Here is a 14652-nt window from a genome sequence, read left to right on the forward strand (position 1 = left end):
GCCCGTCCTTGAGGATCTGGATCATGCAATCCACTGACAGACTCTCAGGACTTGCTGCAAAAGGTAAGGGGGGAGAGGACAGGGGAAGGCTGTGCTCCCTATGTGCAGAGCTCCCCAGGACTCACCAGCTGTGGAGGTGGGCCCTGTGGGTGGGGGGCTGGGGCCTCCAGAGGGTCCTGGAAATAACGATAGAAAGGGGTGAGGCTGGGGCTCACTCTGGAGTCTGCAAATCACTCAGTTTCTTCTCCACCATCTGCTCTGTGACTACCGAAGACACTCCCTCTGCTCACTTAACATCTTCCCAAGCCAGTTAATGGGGGGAAATCAGCAAAAGTAAGAGCATCTCTGAGGGCAGATTTCTGCTGGGTGACCAACACTCGGACCCCTCTCTCTCACCCCAGCTCATATGTCTCCTGGGGGAGGGACCCTCAGCTGTCTGTGCTCAGAGAGGCTGGGATCAGGGGCTCCTCACCTGAGACCGTTAGATCCAGGGGGTCACTAGGGTCAGACCACTCGTGGGGATACTTCTCAAAATTGCCATAGCATCTGAACGTCCATCTGAGGCCAGGGGTCACAGGGCCCACAGGGAACAAGGCCTGGTACTGTCCACTGGGCTGTCGCTGTGAATCGAGGGCCCAGGAGAACCTGTGATCGCCTTCCTTAGTCAGAAAGAACCTGTTAAATGACTCCACTGAGCGACATTGGAGGGTCACATTCCCTCCTGGGGGCACGACAGGGCTGGGCAAGGCTGAGAGGCTGGGTTTGCTGTAGGATCCTAGGAGAGGAGGAGGCAGAGTGTTAAATTAGCTCACACCTCCCTTATGTCCCCAGGGCTGGGCTGTGAGAGGGAGACACCCTGAGAGCAGACCCCCTTCCTGAGGGCAGAGCCTGAAGCTGAAACCCCTGGGAGTCCTCTCACCTGTCAGCACCAGCTCCAGGGGGTCACTGTGCCCTGACCAGCCCATGTGGCTGAGGTAGTTACAGGTATATCTCTTTGCATAGTTTCCTTTAATGAGGAACTTAGCCCGGTCTCCAGGATCCAGTGATTTCTGTGTGTCCAAGTGCCAAGGACTGCCATCTGCATACAGACGGTACTCCTGAGCCTTCAGGGTCCCCCGACACCAGAGGGTCACAGGGCTCCCATAACGGATCACAGGGCCTGGCTCAGCCCAGAGGGTGGGTTTGGGGAGGGTCCCTGGAAGGAAACCAGAGGCTGCATTACAAAGACCTTCCCCATCCTCATCCCCAGCTCAGCCCAGGATCCTCTCATTTTAACACCTCAACCCAGCACTTCTCTGTTCCTCTTGAGCCCCAGGGATGAAGGACGAGGAGGGATGGATCCTGGGGATAACTCACCTGCTTTCACATGGGTCCTCGGGCCCAGACACAGCCCTGGAAGAGAAATCTTGTGAGATATTTCCACCCGGACGTCTGAGTTGAATCCCTTCCCATAACGTTCCGATCCATTCTGGCTGCCTGAGCCTGAGGTTCCCCATGAGCCACAGAGTATGAGCCTCGCCTTCCCTCTTGCTTCCCATCCCTGTGTCCACAACTGACCAAGGCAGAGAAGAGCAGAGAGGATGGACATCATGGCATCTGCTCTGAGGGCTCCCGCTCTGCAGATGGAGGAGGTCTGGGCCTGAAGGACAGAGACGCACAGGATGTGGCGAATCAGGAACTGCTGCCGCCCTTCCGGGTTTTTACAGCTGGGGACCCACAGCCAGGGGACAGCCCTGTCTCTGGCCTGGCTCTGGTTTTTTCCATGATGAGAGCGCAAGAGGACTCCAGGGCCTCTGGAGGCACAGCCCATAACTGGAGTCGCTTCTGACTCCCAGGATTCTCTGCCGGGTCTGAAATCCTTCTCCGGGACCCAGGTCCTTGTCCTGACTCGATCCTCTCAATAGAAGTTACTAATTTCCTCTCACACACAGAATTGACTTTTGGTCTTTGACCTATTCATAAACATATTTATTGATCACCTACGACCTGCCCAGTATTTGTGCCTGAACCAGAAATGCATCCGTGATCAATCCAGGAGACCCATCGCCTATATTTTGGGAATTTTTCTTGGCAGAGTATGGGCTTTCAAAGGCTAATATTGCAACGACTTTACTTACAAAGGAGAAATGAGAGAAAATGTGGGACCATCTGGGGACCATGACTAGACTGTGGTTGATGGGGATGGCTGTTTTTAGAGGTGGATTCTGAAGAGGTGGGAGTGAGAATATTCTTGAAGAAAGGAACATTCTAGAGAACCCTACAGACATAGTCTCTGGACAACAATAAGAGAGGGTGAGGTGGTGTCTGGTCATAGGCATGCTCTACCTCCTCACGCCCACCCCACCCATGCAAGGATGTGGGATTCTGTCTATAAGGCAAAAGGAATGCATAGGGATGGACTGGGATGCTCAGCCTGAGTTATGAAGATCATATGGGCCATGTATTACAAACAAACCAGAGAAATGAAATGTGTGTCAATAAAAAGATAACATGAACTCTAACTGAGCTCCAACCTTGTGTTTCCAGCCATGCTCCATGAATGTCTTACATGGATTTAACCACACAATCCTTGCATAGCCCTGAGCAGTCACAACACATGTGCAGGGAAGAGAAATGAGAAGAAGTAAGATCAGTCTTGCTTCTAGCCCTGTGCTTTAAGCTGTAGGCTTGGGAAGGAGCTTGCTAGTCCTACAGAACTCTAAGAAAGCAGCACAGACATGTTCAATAGTAGACAGTGTGAGTGTGCATGTACTATGTGTGTGCATCAGTGTGTGGGGGGGGCGGAGGGGCTTTCATGCACCTGTCTGGTTGAAAGAAGCAGAAGTGAGAGCTGAGATTGGAGGGTCCCATCTGGATGATCATGAACAGCCTTCTGTTCAGAAGGAAGAGTCTGGATTCACCCTGAAAACAGTGAGAACCATGGAAGGGTTTTGAGCAGAAAATGGACAGATTCTGAAATGAGGTCAGATGCCTATGTGGAGGGTGAACTGGAGAGGGGAGTGAGGGTGTGGAGCTCAGATCTCAGGACGGTGGTGGAGGTGACGGCTGCTTTGGGGTGTGTGAAGGTGACCTCCCTCCCTGCCTTCGTGACTGTGGAAATAAAGGCGTCCTAAGGACAGTGAGCCCAGGGGTGGGGAGGGAGGAGCCTGGGCCTGCCCAAGATGCATCTGCTCCCACAGGAAGCTCAGTGCCTCCTCCTGGCCCTGGGATGCAGCTCCTACAACTCAGGTTTCCCCTGACTCTATGTCTCTGTGAGCAGCAGATCTCTCCATGTCTTGGGGTCCAATCATTTGAGTCATTGCTACCCCTTCAGAGCATCTTTGAGGCTGGATGTCACCCTCCTCTTCAAAATGTGGAAAACTCTCAGGTTTCAGAAAAAAAAAATTGACATTCATGAGAGACCTGTCCCAGGGCAGTAACACACACAGAGACACACTTTAAATAACTATTGTGGCTCTACCACAGCCTGAGTGGTTGGGGGACACTTGAGCAGCCTGCTTCCTCTCTTGGTCTCACTTCCCCCATTTGTAGACCCGTGTTCCAAACACCACTCCTACAAATGTGGTGAAAATTCACCCTATCTGAGATACAGGGCAGTGGAAACCAGCCTTTCAGATTTAGGTGGAGCTGGTGGCAGTTTGAGAAATTGAAAACTAGAGACATCGCATCCAAAGGAGCAGAAGGAAGACTCCTCATGTGGAGGACCCTTGCTGTGCAGTGGAAGGGCGCAGGGATCAAGGTCTTTCCATCAGGTGGTTCTGTGCCAGTCAGTGAGTCTGTGGGACACAGTGAATTTTCATGCCTACTTCATGTCTAATCTGTCATATTTAGTTTTCTAAACTCTACAATCACATATTGATTTTTTAAAATAATTTTATATTTTATTTATTTTTTAAATATTTTTATTGATTTCAGAGAAGTGAGAGGAAAGAGAGATAGAAACATCAATGATGAGAGAAAGCCATGGATCGACTGTCTTCTGCAGGCCTCCAACCAGGGACCGAGCTCACAACCCAGGCATGCTCCAGGAATTGAACCTAGGACCCTTCAGTCTGCAGGCCGGCACTCCATTCCTTGAACCAAACCAACTAGGGCAATATATTTTATTGATTTTTTACAGAGAGGAAGGGATAGAGCGAGTTAGAAACATTAATCAACTGCCTCCTGCACACTCCCCCCCCCTCCACTGGGGATGTGCCCAAACCAAGGTACATGCCCTTGACTGGAACCAAACCTGGCACCCTTCAGTCTGAAGGCCGACGCTCTATTCACTGAGCCAAACCGGCTACGGCTATTTCTCTTATAGCAAGCTGTTTTTTATTTAATTGCTCATCTTCTTCATGCTCAACACAACAAGAGGATAAAACATCTATATTAGATGAAACATACTTGTAGTGGACGTAAACCATTTTGAAATTTTAGACCGAGAAGAGACTCTCCATAAAACATATAAAAGTCGCATGCTTACATTTCAATGCCCCTTCTGTAAGAAATTGAAGGGACAGGAGAAAGAGACATTTCTAGGAGCCCAATGGATGGAGGGTGGCGCTGTCCATGACACAGTACTGAATTCACACCAGCTCTCAAGATTAACATACAAAAAGGGCAGAATTTGGGGAGATGGTTGGTGGTCCATGGTCTTAAAGTAAACCTCCTAGCTAAACACCCCCATTCCCAGTCAAGGGAAAGCAGGTCTGGGTCAGCACGACCTCTTGAAAGGAGGTGAGCCCTAACTAGTTAGGCTCGGTGGATAAAACGTCGGACTGCAGACTGAAGAGTCCGAAGTTTGATCCTGGTCAAGGGCATGTATCTTGGTTGTGGGCACATCACCAGTAGGAGGTGTGCAAGAAGCAGATGATTGATGTTTCTCTCTCAATGATGTTTCTAACTATCCCTCTCTCTTCCTCTCTGTAAATATATATGTATATATATTTTTTTTTTATTTTTTTTTTTTTAAGAAAGGAAAAGGTGAGCTGTCCTGACTTGTGGATTCATGATGACAACCTTGAATTTTCTTTGCAGGATCAGGTTGGTGCTGTTCACCCATCAGGAAAAGGCATGAAATCCCAGTGGAAGATATTGTTTTAATATATTTTTATTGATTTCAGAGAGGAAGGAAGAGGGAGACAGAGATAGAAACATCAATAATGAGAGAGAATCTTTGATTGGCTGCCTCTTGCATGTCCCCTAATGGGGATGAAACCCAAGACCCTGGCAGGTACCCTTGATCAAAATCGAACCTGAGACCCTTCAATTCACAGTATGATGCTGTATCCACTGAGCCACAACAGCTTGGGCCCAGTGGAAGCTTTTTCAGCAGAGTCTCCAATGACTTATTTTTCAGGTGTTAAAGTGACACTCCTCAGACAAGTTCACAGGATGTGATGGGCAGGGTCCCCACAGAGCACAAGATGCCTGTCACACAGGATACCAACTCTTATCACCCCAAAAATAGAAGGTGCTGAGAGTCTGACTTGAGCGACATTCCTGAACAGGCCTCCTGTCTATACTGACATGTTTAGTTTTCTAAACTCTACAATCACATGTTGATTTTTTTCAAATAATTTTTACATTTGACACTATCACAGATGGTCCCCATTTTCTGCCCCTTTACCCACCTCTACCCAACCCATGCCTGCCCCTCCCTTGTCCTTCACCACACTGTTGTCTGTCTCCATGGGCTATGCATGTATGTGTTTGCCTAATATCTTCATCTTCTGTCATCCAATCCAAAAGGCACTTTGATTCTGCATTTTGACAAGAAAATAAAATCTACAAGATCTGTTTTGTTTTTGTTGTTTTATTGAAATCACCTCTTGTTTATGTGTCAAAACTCAGTTGAGAGAGAGAGAGAGAGAGAGAGAGAGAGAGAGAGAGAGAGAGAGAGAGAGAGAGCTCATTATTGGTGTATAAAAATGCCATTGATTTCTGGATAATTTTATATCCTACTACTTTGCTGAATTCAAATAATTCCAGTACCTTTTTGGTGGGAGTCTTTAAGGTTTTCTGTGTGCAATATCATGTCATCTGTGAATAATCAGAGTTTTACTTCCTCCTTTCCAATTTGGATGCCATTTTTTCTTCTTCTTCTTGACCGATCAGGGTGGCTAGGACTTCCAGCACAATTTTGAGTAAGAGTGATGAAAACAGACAGCCCTGTCCTTTCCCTATTCTTAGGGGAAGTTGTTTTAGTGTTTGCCTATTGAGTACGAAGATGGCTGTAGATTTGTCATATATGGCCTGTATTGTACTGAGGTATGTTCCCTCTATTCCCACTTTGCTGAAAGTTTTTATCGAAAATGTGTGCTGGATTTAGTTTATTGATTTTTTTGTTTTTTGGTTTGTTTGTTTCTTTGTTTGTTTTTTGCACCTATTGATATGATTGTGTGCTTTTTCTATCCTTCATTTTGTTTATGTGACAGAAGCATCACATTTATTGATTTGTGAATATTGTACCAACCATACATCCCTGGAGTAAATCCCACTTGATCATGGTGTATGAACTTTTTAATGCATTGCTGGACCCGATTTGCTAATATTTTAGTGAGGATTTTGGCATCTGTGTTTATCAAGAATTGGTTCACTGGGTAGAGCATCAGGCTCTGGACCAAAGGATTTGTTTCTGGTGAAGGGCAGGTACCTCGGTTGCAGGCTCCTCCCTGGCCCCGGGCCCTAGTTAGGGCTAGAGAAGGAGGCAACCAATGGATGATGCGTTTCTCTCACATCGGTGTTTCTCTCTGTCTTTCCCTCTCTCTTCCACTCTCTCTTTAAAAAAATGGAAAAATATCCTCAGATGAGGATGAACAGAAAATATAAAATAAAGTAAAGCAGAATTGCATGTGGACAAGAATTACCATCGCAACCAAACCCCAAGCAAACTTCATGGCAGACAAGGGGTTGCTAGGGGCCAAGAAGAGGGTAGGGTGGGGAGTGACTGCTTAAAGTTCCTGGATCTCCTTGCGGGGAACCAAAATGGAATGAGATGGAGGTGATGGTTGCTCCATATTGCAAATGTCCTCATTTAAAAGGGACATTCTGGCCCTAGCCAGTGTGGCTCACTGGATAGTGTCAGCCTGGGGACTAAAGGGCACCGGGTTCAATTCCAGGCAAAGGCACATGCCCTGGTTGTGGGCTCAATCTTCAGTAGGGGGCAAGCAGGAGGCAGCCGATCAATGATTCTCATCGTTGATGTTTCTCTCTCTCTCTCTCTCCCTCTCCCTTCCCCTGTAAAATCAATTAAAAAATATCTATCTTTTAAAGGGACATTCTATTATAACACATGTTATAGCATGGATGAACCCTGAGGACATTATGCTACGTAAAAAGCGCCACGAGCAAAAAGAGAAACATGGTGTTGTTAGGAGAGGAATCCACAGAGGCAGAAAGTAGGTTAGAGGTTACCAGAATCAGGAAAAAGAGGAAGTGGGGAGTTGATGCTTCATGGAGATGGCGGTAATATGTAAACGATATAGCAAATGCAATTAATGCCATGAAGTCGCACAGCTAAAAATGGTAAATTTCATGTATAGATATTTTAAAACATTAGAAAACAACCCCCCAAAAAATAACTAAGGGAGGAATTGGTCTGGCCAGAGTGGCTCAGGTGGTTGAGGGTCATCCATGCATCACAAGATTGCTGGTTCGATTGCCAGTCAGAGCACATACTCAGGTTGTGGGTTTGACCCCCAATCTGGAGCCTATAGAAGGAAACCAATTGACATGTCTCCCTCACATTTTTTCAATTAATTTCTTTATTGATTTAGATATCACATATTTGTCTTCAACCCCCCATTCCAATCCCCCACTACCCCTCACTCATGCCCCTACCCCCCTATTGTCCTTGACCACTGGTTAGGCTCCTATGTGTGCACATAGTCCTTTGGTTGATCTCTCCCTTTTATCCTCAGCCTCCCTCAGAGGTCCAACAGTCTGACCCATGGCTCCTTATTTCTGGGTCTCTTCTTGTTAATCAGTCTATGTTGTTCACCATTTTGCCTAGATGAGTGAGATCATGTCCTACTGGAAATATAAGAATCAAAAATGAGACAAGCAATAATCTTTATGCTGAGAGGCATATGAATCAGTCTGTAGTGAGTTTCTTTCTGGGCCACCAGTTCTTTGGAGACCCAATTTCCATGTCAAACAGTTCCTTGTGTGTATATGTCAGCAATGATATTTCACTAATGATTATTTAATATATTTTTATTGATTTAAGAGTGGAAGGAAGAAATACAGAGAGATAGAAACATCAATGATGAGAGAGAATCACTGAGCAGCTGCCTTCCGCATTAACCAAGCCTACAACCCGGCATGACCTCCTGCTTCATAGGTCACTGCTTAACCACCGAGCCACTCTGGCAGAGTTTACTAATGATTTTTATGTTTATTTTTTTAATTTCTCTATTGATTAAGGTATCACATATTTGTCCTCAACCCTCCATTCCAATCCCCCACCCCTCCCCACTCATGCCCCCACCTCTCTATTGTCCACTAATGATTTTTAATTTAAATATTTTTATGAAAGTATTGTGGGTATACAATATCATATTAGTTTCACCAAGTTATCTCGCATTATTGACTGTCTTCTCTTCTCCTTTTTGCCCATCCCTACTCCCCTGCCCTCTGGCAATCATCAGTTTGTCCTTCATTGCTACATGTCTGTTTTTATTCCTTTTGGTCTGTAGTGTGAAAAATTCCAGGTACAAAAATAAATAAATAAATTCCAGGTACTAGTGAAATCTTTCCCAGTCTGAATTATTTCACTCAGCATAACACACTCCAGGTCCATCCCTGTGGTCTCAATACCAGCGATTCATTCTTTTTTCTTTTTTTTTTTCTGATTTCTATTCCATTGTGCAGGCATGCCACCTCTTTCTTACCCAGTTGTCTACAGAGCTAAAGATTCATTGCAAACCTTGTTTCTAAATTCTTTGTTTCAGTGTATGTGCCATTGATGGCATTATGACAGATATCCCCTATCTGTCCTTCACATACCCCCCCCCACCCAGCCCACCACATGCCTTCAATTCTTGATATAACAGCTTAGAACATTAATTTTTAAAGTTTTTTTATTTTCTAATGTATTGATTCATGGTTTTTAATTTCTTCATTTCATAGGCCTGTTGTGAAGTATTTACATGGTCATTTAATCTAAAACATGCACTTACATTTGATTATGAAAAACTCTGTTGCTTTATTTCCAGAATGGAGGGATATTGGTTATCTTTTTTTCTTTTTCTTTTCTTTTTTCTGATTTCAGAGAGGAAGGGAGAGGGAGAGAGCTATTGTAACATAAATGATGAAAGAGAAAAATTGATCTGCTGCCTCTTGCAAGACCCTACTGGGGATTGAGCCCACAACCCAGGCATGTGCTCTTGCCCCGAATCAAAGCTGGGAGCTTTGTCTGCAGACCGATGTTCTATCCATTCAGCCAAACTGACTAGGGCTTGGTTATCTTTGACTATAGAACCAGGTGACTCTCAGAGGGTCCCAGGAGCTTCTAGGGGTCCACATCTGGTCTCCAGGCTGGCTGGGGTCACCAGCTGAGTGTCCATGGGGGAAGTACCCATGGCCTCTGGGGTCCCGCAGGCCCCTCCCTGGACTATGGGGTCTGGGTCCTTCCTGGGCTAGTGGAAGGCTAGAGCAGCGTACAAGCTGGGCTCTTCTGGGGGCTCCTCTGGTGACGAGGAAGGGGATGCACTTGTCTGCCCTCTAAGGGCCAAGAGGTTCAGCTGAGCATAGGTCACATCCTGGGGGCCGTAGGGTGGAGCAGCCTGGAGCAGGTAGAGAGACAGATGGATGACACTTGGTTGGGGTTTGACAAGCCTCAGGGCCTGGGGAGGATGGGACCCAGCTGAGTGTCCTCTTCTGCTTATCTGCCCTTCTGGTCCAGCCACCTGCCCCAAGGGGAGGAAGGAGAGGTGGCCATGCCCAGCCCGGGTCTTGGTCTTATGTGGTTCACCTGGGTATACATCACTCCCTGTCAACCGCCATTCTGCCTGGTCTGAAGGAGACAGTGACACAGAACAGAGTCTCCTTGATTCCACAGTAGAAATACTCCTGTCAATCATCCTCATGTTGCCAGAGAGATGACTTACACTTTAAATAGACCAGGTCCCTCTCCTGATGGAATCTGCAGGGGCTTCCTAAGCCTCGGGGCCTCTGGATGCTTCTGTGGTTCTGACTCATCCTAACACGCTCTCTCTCGCTCACTGGGCCTCAGCCTTATGGCCTCTCCTCCTGAAGAAGCAGGTCCTGCCTCAGGACCTCTGCTTCAGCTCTTTCCCTGCCCACCCTCCCCCACCATGCACTCTATCCCCTCCTCTTGCTTTATATTCCTTCACAGCACTTTGCTCTCTGGGACACTGTCTGCTTGTTTGCATATTGTCTCCCTCGCCCACAGGTGAGCTGAGGGCTGCGCCTTGGCCCCTAAATGGAGCTGGTAAACAGTGAGCCCTTCACATCTGGGGGTGAATGAATGAAGGGATCCTAGGACTTGTGGGTGAGTCACTTATTCCTTTCTCCTCCTGAGACCTGAGGCTTCACCAGGTCAGACAGGGGATGAGGGGCCAGCGAAGGGGTTCCCATAGGAGGGACTATGGGGTCACAAGGAACCCAGGAGGAGTGAGTCACAGCAGGACAACCTGAGGGCCCAGAGGAGAGGTCAGTGTGGATGCTGTTGAGAAGCTGGTGAGGTGGGACAGGGAAGGGTCCACTGGATTAAACTGGGAAACAAAAGGTCCTTAGTGGCCTGGACAGGAGCAGTGGTCTCACCCGAGGGTCCAGCTCCATGCTTTCCCCAGGCTGCGAGTCCTTCACAGGAGCATCTGCTGGGGCAGAACAGGGGGGTGTCTTCTGGCAGGTCCCCGAGATCTCTGGGCTGCAGAATCCGCCTGCTCCCAAATGGGCCACTAACCCAGGGTGAGGTGAGGCACCAGGTCACACGATGTAGGTCTCAGTCCTCCTCACCCTGACCTCCAGCCTCCCAGCCCAACCCTCCCCATCGCCTCCTGAAATCCCTATGCCCCTCCCCCCAGACAGCTGACTCTTCCTCTCAGGGAGGGGCTCCTCCTTGGTGTCAGCAGCTGGGCTGCAGCTGGGGGAGGAGACAGGAGTGTTAGGGGCAGAGATGGGCTGTGGGTGGTGAAGTTCTCAGGTCTTTGGGGCAGGAATTACATGATCTGCAGGCCTCTGTCTTTGGCCTCTGGGTGTGTGGTCTCTGCAGAAGGTTGGACATGAGCCCCTCTCTGGGCTGGTCCAGAGGGTCCGTGTCAGCCCTGGGAGGTTAAGAGACCCTACCCCAGGGATTCTACTGGAAAGACGAAATCTTAACACTCACTTGTGTGCATATTTCATGAGACTGCTCACACTGTTTCCTTTTTGATTTCCCGATTTCATATACTGGAGAAGTCTTTTTTCAGCTGACCTTCTCCACCCATTTGGTTTCCTGTGGCAGGTGCCCTAAGGACCCCATTGTGTGACCCAGGTCACACCGTTCCCTACTCACCTGAGGTCCTGCCTTTGCTCTGATACCAGTGTCGGAGGTAGAAAAGAAGGAGGGAGAGGACCAGGACCAGGGCCAGCGAGACTCTGATCAGGATGTTCATGTTCCATGAGGGACCTTGGACACGAGTGATGTCATGAATGAGCCAGTGAAGCCTTTGAATGAGCATCTACTGTGTGTGAGGCATGAGCTGGGGTCTCACTCATCTCCTCTCACCTCATGCACCAGGGATTGCTGACCCCACCACCCACCTCACTGAGGCTCAGAGATTAACCACGTGCCCCAGGTCACCCAGCCTGGACGGTGCAGGCTGGGACTGGAACCCGGGACTGTGGGTTCCCTGTGCTGTCCTCACACTGACCCCAGGGGTCACCAGCTACATGTCCACGTCTCATCTGGAGCTGAGGTTCCTTCCTCATTACCTGCCCCCAGCACAGCACAGACAGGAGGGCTGGGTGTGGGGTGGACTCTGAGTCTCTCCTGGGTCCATCTCCCCCCTGCAGGGTCCTGACGTCCCTTTGGGAAGATCAGGGTGGGCTGGGGGATCTGCCTTCCTGAGCTCTGTGAGGCCCTTATGTCACCTCATCTGCCAGCAGCCTGTGAGCAGGATGGGACCAGGGTTGAACAGACAGGAACCCAACACTCAGAGCAGAGACTGCCCAGCCGCTCAGCAGGAGCAGCAGAGCCAGGAGCTGAACCAGGGCTGATCTGCCCTGTTCCCTCCTCTGAGCTGAGCCTGAGCTAAGGGGGAGGACTGGGTGCCAGACCCTTGTCCTGCCTGTCCCTCCCTGTACAGTGTCATCATCACTGAGACAGCGGGGATAGGCCCCATAACATCACGTCTGGGGGCTTCCCTGTAAAGCCTTCTCCCAGGAGGTCAGGGCCAGAACCGACAGGAAATCTAAGCTCTGGACAAAGGTTCTCTCCTTTTACACCTGGAGACACTGAGGCCCTGACAGGGAGAGGGCATGTCCAAGTGAGAGATAACATAGGGGCCTGAACCCCCACATGGCTCAGTCGCTGTCCCCGAGAAGACTCCAACCACCTCCCCACAGCGCCACTCACTTACCCGTCTGTGTGCCTGACTCTGTGGATGGGAGAGACCAATCCTCAGAGCCTCCTGGATTCAGGACCAGATAGGAATGGGGTGGGGGACTATCATCTCCCCACATGAGCCCAGCTCCTCCTCCCCAGCCTGCACCCCCACATCTCCCTCTGCCATACCCATCACCTGCCTCAGATCCTGAGACTCCCAGCCCCCACCAGGACACATGCCCGTCCTTGAGGATCTGGGTCACGCAATCCCCTGACAGACTCTCGGGACTTGCTTCAAAAGGTAGGGGGGTAGAGGGCAGGGGAAGGCTGTGCTTACTATGTGCAGAGCTCTCCTGGACTCACCAGCTGTGGAGGTGGGCCCTGTGGGTGAAAGACTGGGGCCTTCAGAGGGTCCTGGAAATGAGAATGGAGAGGGGAAGCCTCGGGCTCACTCTGAAGCCTGCAAATTACTCAGTCGCTTCTCTTCCATCTGCTCTGTGACCCCCGAAGACACTTTCACTGCCCACTTAATCTTTTCCCAACCCAGTTAACGGGGGGGAGTCAGCAAAAGTAAGAGCATCTCTGAGGGCAGATCTCTGCTGGGTGACCAACACTTGGACCCCTCACTCTCACCCCAGCTCAGATGTCTCCTGGGGGAGGGACCTCAGCTGACTGTGCTCAGAGAGGCTGGGATCAGGGGCTCCTTACCTGAGACCGTTAGATCCAGGGGGTCACTAGGGTAAGACCACTTCTGGGGATACCTCCTAAAATTGCCATAGCATCTGAACATCCATCTGTGGCCTGGGGTCATGGGGCCCACAGGGAAAAGGGCCTGGAACACTCTATTGGGTTGTGGCTGTGAGTACAGGGTCCAGGAGAGCCTGTGATCTCCTTCCTTAGTCAGAAGGAACCTGTCAAATGGCTGCAATGAGCCACACTGGAGAGTCACGTTCCCTCCTGAGGGCACAGCAGGGTTGGGCAGGGCTGAGAGGCTGGGTTTGCTGTAGAATCCTAGGAGAGGAGAAGGCAGCATGTTAAATGGGCTCACATCTCCCTCATGTCCCCCAGGGCTGGGCTGTGAGAGGGAGACCCCTGAGAGCAGACCCCCCTTCCTGAGGGCAGAGCCTGAGGCTGGGACCCCTGAGTGTCCTCTCTCCTGTCACCACCAGCTCCAGGGGGTCACTGCGCTCTGACCAGCCCCTGGGGCTTAGGTAGTTACAAGTATATCTCTCAGCATAATTTCCTTTAATGAGGAACTTAGCCCAGTATCCAGGCTCCAGTAGTTTCTCTGTGTCCAAGTACCGAGGACTGCTATCTGCATACAGATGGTACTCCTGAGCCTTCAGGTTCCCCTGACACCAGATGGTCACAGGGCTCCCATAAGGGATCATGAGGCCTGGCTCAGCACAGATGGTGGGTTTGGGGAGGGTCCCTGGAAGGAAACCAGAGGCTGCATTACAAAGACCTTCCCACCCTCATCCCCAGCTCAGCCCAAAACCCTCTCATTTTATCACCTCATCCCAGGACCTCTGTGCTCCCTCCTCAGCCCCACGGATGAAGGAAGAGGAGGGACATGAAGACTGCGGAGGACTCACCTGCTTTCACATGGGTCCTTGGGCCCAGACTCAGTCTTGGAAGAGAAACGTTGTGAGAGATTTGCACCCGGACGTCTGAGCTGAATACCTTCCCATCACGATCTGGTCCACTGTAGTTGCCTGAGCCGGAGGTTTCCCATGAACAAGGTGGTACAGCTGCCCCTCCTGCTCCGCCTCCCCATGTCCACAACTGACCGAGGCAGAGAAGAGCAGAGAAGATGGACGTCATGGTGTCTGCTTGAGGGCTCCCGCTCTGCAGATGGAGGAGGTCTGGGCCTGAAGGACAGAGACTCACAGGATGTGGCGAATCAGGGGCTGCTGCTGCCCTTCCGGGTTTTTACAGCTGGGGACCCACAGCCAGGGGACAGCCCCTTCTCTGGCCTGGCTCTGGTTTCTCCCATGATGAGAACTCAAGAGGACTTCCGGGCCTCTAGAGACACAGCCCATATCTGGAGTCGCTTCTGAGTCCTAGGACTTGCTGCTGGATCTGAAATCCTGCTCCAGGACACAGGTCCTTGT

General features: G+C 49.8%; 1 protein-coding gene across 1 annotated transcript; it reads right to left on the bottom strand.

The window, feature by feature from the left end:
- Nucleotides 1–21: 21 nt before the first annotated feature.
- LOC311633926 (leukocyte immunoglobulin-like receptor subfamily A member 5) lies at nt 22–14362 on the bottom strand (the record flags this gene model as incomplete). The annotated part of the gene is made up of 5 exons (XM_084906933.1): nt 22–176; nt 473–775; nt 920–1195; nt 14134–14253; nt 14329–14362. 5 exons carry the CDS (start codon nt 14360–14362, stop codon nt 22–24), a joined length of 888 nt encoding a protein of 295 aa, XP_084763059.1.
- Nucleotides 14363–14652: the final 290 nt, after the last annotated feature.

This window comes from Pipistrellus hanaki (genome assembly GCF_964339955.1).
Source record: "Pipistrellus hanaki genome assembly, chromosome: 15".
NCBI classification, from domain to species: Eukaryota; Metazoa; Chordata; class Mammalia; order Chiroptera; family Vespertilionidae; genus Pipistrellus; species Pipistrellus hanaki.